The 8,042-nt window shown below is 37.4% G+C and overlaps 1 protein-coding gene across 1 annotated transcript; it reads right to left on the bottom strand.

The window, feature by feature from the left end:
- Positions 1 to 7,034: 7,034 nt before the first annotated feature.
- Positions 7,035 to 7,544, bottom strand: LOC131029794 (uncharacterized). The gene has a single exon (XM_057960439.1). It carries the CDS (start codon positions 7,542 to 7,544, stop codon positions 7,035 to 7,037), a length of 510 nt encoding a protein of 169 aa, XP_057816422.1.
- Between the last annotated feature and the right edge of the window lie 498 nt (positions 7,545 to 8,042).

Genomic DNA, 8,042 nt, shown 5'->3' with positions numbered 1-8,042 from the left:
ATGACTTCTTAATCTGTCTTGTTGTTGTAATGCCAAGTACTCCATGGTTGGCTTGCCTAACAAACTCCCTTTTTGGTGATGACTCTTGCCCATGCACAGATCTACTAAAAAATGCTTAATCCTTCCAACTACACTTTCTCATGCTTGGCTCTTGGGGCCTTCAACCTTAGGTTCCAAAGTGTACTAGGGGTCTTCCACATGGAAATGTAGGGGCAGTAAGGTATTGTTCACCTTTGAATGCTCATAATCTTGTTTTAGGTCTATAAGCCTCAACTTGCTCAAATTCATTAACAAGGATCAACTACCCCCAAATGAGGCTGCACACTATCTAGGAGTCCCAAATACACTTTTTGGACTATTTGGAATGTTTTCATTATGTTTCATAAGCCCCAAGTTTCATTTTTCCACCAGGTTCATGCATTCTACAAAAACTGTCATTTTTTCGTGTTATGCAGCAGGGCTACTAGCCCATGGAGGCCTAATTGGCCTTATTTTGCTCCTACCGATCAATGATGGTCCTTTCAACCACAAAGCTTGTTTGGAATGATGTTTTAGGAGTGTATTCTCAAGGATTTTTGAGGTTTAGCCCACTGTTAGTGCAGGTTTTAGACTGTCCACCTTTTGTGGCATAATTGGAGGGTTTGGTAGGGTTTGGAGAAAGTAATGTTTGAAAGTCTCTCTCACTCCACTCTTCAAGCCTCCTCAATGGTATAGGACCTCTACCACATCTTAAGGAACCTTCCCCTTCTTTTTCCCTACAAGGAAAATGTCAAACACTTGGCAAACAAGAAGGAAAACGGTGAATTGCCTCTATCACTATCTTTTTACTGCCCTTTTGACAATCAGCAACATTTTCTCTTTGGAACCTACAAGAATGAAGAGTTTGGAAGTGTTCAAGTACCTCAATGAGGTCTTAAAACATATAATACTCCTCCTATTATATTTCCTTCAAAATTCAAGGCTTGGATTATGCTCTTCAAGCATTCCATAGGCATTTTGCCACATACAAATTCATGAAAACAATGAACTCATTGTTTGATTACAAGATGAGAAGGATTTAAAAAAGAAAAAGCTAGACTATCCATCCAAGAAGGTACTCAGTGCCCCTGGCCAAATTTCCAGGCCCCTATCACATCCATTTGCTCACCCAAATTACCTTTGAGTGCAAACCTTGAGTTTTGCTTAAGCTACTAGCCAAATGACAAACACTTGCCTAGCATTCACTCAAGTACATCTTCAAAACACATTATTTGGCACAAAAAGAAAGGAATGTACATTATGTACACATGGATCAACTTGGAAGAATCCATTGGAGGGATCCCAGACCTAGATCAACCAAGTTGACACATTTTACAACTCCAAACCCCTGGCAGGGCAACAGATACACAGTTTACAAATATTTTTGTATAAACACCTTGCAAATGAAAAAAAAATGAAACAATTACATGAGAAACCTTGTTACATCAACATCACAACTTCCAAGAAGGTACAGTATGGATTTGTACAGCTACAGTACGAATTGCCCTTCAAAAGGAAAATAAAATAGTCATAAAAGCCAAAAAACTTGATTTCTATTAAGTTTCACTTGTAATTATAATCACCAACTCTTTCCAAGGAAAAGGGAGGCCTTATATAGTTTCTCCAGTTGGTTTTCACACCCTTGTATGGACAAGAGGATTCAATAATTACATGTTTCAAGAAAATGACAAATTTGACAACTTTTCTTGTTCACAAAGGCATTTTTGACAACCTAGCCTTATCAACTTGCCTAAACAACTTAGACATTCTTAGAAACAGTAAACAAACATGTTTCAATGCTCTTGAAGACATTAGGAGACCTTTTTGGCAATTTTTCACATTTTTGCCAAAAATTGTCAACTCAAAGCCTAAAAGGCAAAACTTGATCTCTAAAGCCCAAAATGAGATCAAAACCACTAAACATGACCCAAAACAACCTAAAACAAAAAAATCAACCTAACACAAGACTTTACAAACACAAATTCATTAAATACCCCAAAAAATGGGAGTTTTACTTAACTAGGTACTCCTGTACCATGCTCCTATTTTGGCCCCCCACTCGGTCGAAAGCTCGGGGTCATACCCTACCGACATTGTCCCTTGAGCACCCTAAGTGCTAAAAATTGTCAAACTTTGATGGGCCCTAACTCAGAATCCATGGCACCTGTGAACGATCCGTTTAAACCTATGGGTCCATGAGAGGGCTCCCTACAAAAGCCTATCTCGGTTTTTCAATTTTTCCCTTAGTTTTTATTAGGGCAACATTTTTTCAGTTGGCAAAAAAATCGTCAATCTCATTCAATCAAATGTTGTCCCATGGCCAATTTATCATTATGCTTGTCATGATAATGAAAAGTTAGATTTGAAATGTCTAGTTAGGAATTATTACCCTATGCATGCTCCTATTTTGGCCCCCACTCAGTTGAACACTCAAGGTCATACCCTACCGATGTCGTCCCTTGAGCACCCTAAGTGCTAAAAATTGTCAAACTTTGATGGTCCCTAACTCGGAATCCGTGGTACCTATGAATGATCTATTTGAACCTACGAGTCCACGAGATGGGTCCCTACAAATATCTATCTCAGTTTTTCAATTTTCCTTAAGGTTTTATTAGGGCAACATTTTTTTGGTTGGCAAAAAAATTGTCAGTCTCATTCAATCGAATGTTGTCGCATGGCCAATTTCTCGTTCTGCTCATCCTAATAATGAAACGTCAGGTCTAACATGTCCAGTTAGGCATTATTATCCTATGCATGCTCCTATTTTGGCCCCCCACTTAGTTAAAAGCTCGGGGTCATACCCTACCGGTTGTTGGTCCTCACAACTGGAATGGTAACTAGGTAATAAAACACAATTCAAGGATTGAATATCCTTAAATAGCTAACTTTTCTTGTGGCAAAGGCTCATCTAGTTATCAACTAGGGACGTAAATGTGAAATGGGCCAGCACTGTATGTGCGCCGAGTTCATATTGCAACCATCTTTTGTTACTGTAGGAAAGGGAATTCTTCTCAAAGTAAACACACATAATCTCAAATGAACTAATAATTTAATCTTACAGGAAATTACTTTAAACAACTACTGTTAAATAATATAGTTCTGGTGGGCAGTTGGAACTACTTTGCTGCTATGGCTACAGGAACAGACACATGAACTATTTCCTATGGCTACAGGAACAGACAATTATAGAAACAATTGCTACAGAAGTATAAAACTAACTGAAACATACAAAGGATTACTCACCAAGTGGGCCCCCTTGAGTGAGTATCTCAAGAACTTCAGATTATAATTATCTAATTATCCAAAATCACATTGATCTCTTTATTTCATCTTGACTAGAAAATACATAAAATAGTACCAAAAGACTGTGTATTACAAAATACTATGGTTTTTCTTTGCTATCCCTGAGAGGAGAGAGATCCCTTTATTTATAGGAAAACTTATAACAAACTTCTAACTAATTGACCACATTCCTATGGAATAGGTGAATAGGATTTATTAACAAGAGAATAAGTCAGCACAGGACAACAAAACATTTGTCCTGCAGTTGAGAAAATATAGCATGACTAGCCTCCTAGATCTAAGCTCCACTAAGAACAGTTATAAATGTTCATAAATTAATCTGTTGAAGAACTGGTCAAGTGGTTTTGATCATTACTGTATTTCTCTGACTGGGTCTGCATAGCGGTTATATATTTGATGATCTTTTAAACCACCATTTGTCTTTACTCTACCTTTGTTGACCCTGCATCATGATATTAATGCACAACAAATATGTGTATATACTAATGCTAACATGATATAATGCAAACCATATTTATAATTATTTTCACATATTTGCATAGATAGATCATTACATGACATCCTTAGGTATAAGTTAAACCAATTTCAGAAACACTTAAAGGTATAAACTTAAAAGAGTATTATAATCCAAATGTCATCTAATCATAAGACCTAGGCAGGAGTATTATATCAAAAATCTATCAAAATAGAGCCATTATTTAGACTCATCATCTCCCCCTAACCTAACTTCTTGTTGATCCTCTATTAATAGGAAAATTTTGGATTCTGGCATTGATTCAAAAATCACCTAGGGTAACCTGTTCAGAACCGCTTGTAGATTATCTCCAGTAGAATCCTTTCATTTTCTCCAATCTCTTCCACCTGGTATGTTCTGTTGCTTCACTGTATTTTAGATCACTATCCCTACATCCCATTAATGGCCATAGGAGGATTGGAGGCTAGAAGCTAAGAGGTAGCCAATATCATCCCTTTGTTCTTCCCAAGTGCATATACTTGGGTGCTCTGTTTAATGTTGCATGGTAATTTTGTGCAGAGTGTGGCTCAAATTGTTTCAACTCATCTGTTAGGTTGTTCTAGCACTGGACTACATGTCCTATTGCCTTTTTTCCTTCCCTTGGAGCCATTTTTTCATATTCTCTAATACTTCTTCCCTTAAGGGTAGGATTTCCTTTGCATAATCTGGCTCATATACAATCTTCTGCCAATCAAAGTAAAGTCACCTAGGTTCCCTTGATTCAGACCTTAAGGGTAATGAAAGTTCAAGCTCTTCCTTGTGATGCACCTAAAACTATTCTCCCCTTTATATCTCATTTTGCATCCAGGATATATGAGCCCTCAATTGGATATCTCCAATGTAAAGGAGAGGGTTCCAATCAACATCATCAAGAACAACATAATTATGTACATATAGTTCACAAAGTAGATTTTTAATTGTTGTAGGAGATGTCTGAAAAGCACTATAAAATTTCTCTGGTGTTTGCAATGAGGGACTTAAATCTCTGACAACCTTCATCATTTGGAAACTAATGTGTTGTTCTCTTAAGTATAGAGAGTAAACATGAGGAGGAGCCTAACATTTCATCAGTTGTGGTACCATGGTGGCTACTATTTCCACCTTATCTTTAAGTTGGGCTATTTCCTCATCCTTTTGCTCAATAACTTTCTTCTGATAATGAATTATCATTTGCATTTGTACCTTTTCAAGTTCCCAATCCTCATAAAGAGCAAGTGCTATTGCATAACTAGTAAGGGAAGTAGGTGGCCTATGAACATGTGCTTTAGGTTTCTTACTTTATACTTTGTCCAATGCTTCAATGACCTACTCTACAACAAATGCTAATTTGTCTAGTCTTTCAAAACCTACTTCCTTCTGAGGCTGCTCAATATCCTAGAGTTCCCCTTCTTCCTGAAACTGTAATTCCTGTTCTTCCTCAATATTTTGTGGTTCTTATTTTTCTTCATGGTCTCTCTGAGGTTCATTTGGTGGAGAAGGAGGGATATCATCATGGAGTTGACTATGTTGTTCTTGTTCTAGGGAGTCAATCAAGATTCTAATATCTGGCTCTCTAGGTTGGTCTTGGCTTTTAAACTTTTCACGAAGCCTACCACTACTTCTTTGAGATTTCCCTTTTTCAGTTGCAGGACTACTTCCTATAGCTAATTCTTCAACTACTTCAATAGTTACTATAGGAATTGGTTTTACAATTTTTCTCTTCTTGGCCGTAGGAGGGGGTACATTCTCATTTTTACTTTTCTTCTCGTTATGCTCTATATCAACTTGTTTTTCTTTGCCCCTTTCCTTTCATTTGGCAGCCCTAGTTTTTCTTGAACCTTGAGGAGGAACCCCTATTGTAGCTTCTTTTTGTAAGGGTTCCTCTACTGTAGGAAGATTTTGTTCTAAAGATTTCAACAAGGATGAGGATTCAAGAGGGGAACCAGGTTCTACAAGGTTTTCTTGTACCTGAGATGGAAGTGGTTCCTTTATAACTATGTTCTCTACCCTAAACATTATGGTTTAAACAAATTAATTCAAGAGCATTGGAGAAACATCTCTCAAGGATTTTTCAACTAAAGGCTTAATTAGACAATGGTGAGAAGCAGAGTGAGGCCTACCTTTCTGGGTCACTGTTGTACTTATAGAAAGAAGGTTGTACAATAGACCTTGAACATTCATCCTTCTTCTGTGGCACAAATGACTTAGGAGCTTGAAGTGATGAGAATACAGACATGAAAACCTTCCTTCATAGGTTAAATATTTTCAAACATACAATTCCACTACTTTCCATTAAGGGGGAATGGATTCTTGCCTAGCTCCTTGCCTATCTACTACTAATGGGGGGTCTCCTAGATGTGTAAATTTTTCTCTTGCACTGCATACATCCTTGGACTCTAAGTACTTCTCCCCATCTATTGGTAGCCTAGTTACCTCTGCTATCCTTTCCTCTATAACCACCACTCTTAAAACTTTTACCTGAGCTTCTCCATTTGACAACGTGTGGGTAAATTCCCTCGCAATTTCTTCATTAAACTCCATCAGCTTTAAGAAATAATCTAGCCATCCACTGTTCCTAAACACTGGTTCACAATCTTGGTCATGAAGAAGAACTTCATGGACTATCAGCTCATGTCGAATAGGTGGACCACCCATTACAACAATAACACTTTCAACTTTAAAATGGCATAAATCTGCCCAGTTTTTGGACTATGTTCTACACTATAGCATACTCAATGTGTCTTTACTTGGTTGGAACCTAGCTGTAGTCTAAAAATAACTCTAAGCAAACAAACAAGCAAAATGCAAGATATCACCTCAAACGAGAAATTTGAAAAATTAAAATGCAATCCGAGAGGGCATCAAAATTATCTGCTAGAGTAATTATCATTGTACTTCCCCCCCCCCCCAACCTAAGGTTTGACAGATGTCCACACATGCGGAGGAGGACAGAGAAAGGACAATATGCAAAATATCATAATTAGAGTTAATATGGTTTAATTATATACATGCAACAAGAATAAATACACACAAGCATACCTAACATCATGCGATAAGGACTGCAACTTGAAGATATTTGAACCATCATGCATGGAAAATGATGCAAAAATGAATGGAGTGAAAGGAAAGAAATGAGTGAATGCGGAATGGAATATTTATTATGGAGAAAAGTACTCCCACCAGATGGGGAAGTATTTATTATGATCATGTAGTAAGGATATTAAGATGGAGTGGTGACGAGAATGTTGTCATCAGTGGCTGTAGAAATTTTGGCATGCTTGGTAGTGGAAAACTGTCGCAAGAAGTCATCTTTGCTCAAAGGTTTATGGTATAGGTGCAACTGATGATCATTGAATAACAATTTAAACTTAACAGGATCTATGATAGATAATCTAACAACACCAATAGAAAATGTTTCAATTATTTCATAAGGTCCTAACCACCATGTCTGTAATTTTCCCAAATTATCTTTATACCTGGAATCATAGAGTAGAGCCCAATCTCCTAGATGGAATGATTTGTACTTAATATAGTGATCATGCCATTTCAGGCAGTGGTTTTGAAGATATTCAATATGCTGTAGGGCGGACTTCCTTATCTCATCTAAAGCATTAAGTTGCAGGAGCCTTTCCTCTTGTGCTACAGAAAGAGTCATATCTAAGGAAATAACTGTTCTCAAAGTTTTATGTTCAAACTCTACAGGCATCATTACTTTTCTCCCATATACCATTTCAAAAGGTGTAAACCCTGTTGTAGTTTTTCAGGTGGTTCTATAAGCCCATACAACTTCAAATAATCTGCTAGACCAATCTTTTCTATTGAGTGTTATTGTTTTGGTCAATATTGATTCAAACTCCCTGTCAACAACCTCGACTTGTCCATTAGCCTATAGATGGTAAGGAGTAGATTTCCTATGTCTAACATTGTATTCATTAACTAAGGTTGTGATCAGAGTGGAAGTGAATTGTGCTCCTTGATCTGTCACTATTTCTCTAGGAACTCCATACCAAGTGAATATTTCTTCATATAAGAATTCTGCCACCTTATTGTCTCTGACATGCTTGAAGGCTTTGACCTCCACCCATTTAGTAACATAGTCAGTACAAACAAGAATGTAAGAGTGACCATTTGATGGTGGATCAATTGGCCCAACAAAGTCTAGACCCCATTTGTCAAATGGTGTGACAACCACTTGAGGGTGTGGAGGCATTTCATCATACCTAGTTGG

This window comes from Cryptomeria japonica, chromosome 9 (assembly GCF_030272615.1).
Source record: "Cryptomeria japonica chromosome 9, Sugi_1.0, whole genome shotgun sequence".
Taxonomy (NCBI): Eukaryota; Viridiplantae; Streptophyta; class Pinopsida; order Cupressales; family Cupressaceae; genus Cryptomeria; species Cryptomeria japonica.
Note: the sequence above shows the minus strand (reverse complement) of the source record. Positions and strands in the feature narration are given on the sequence as shown.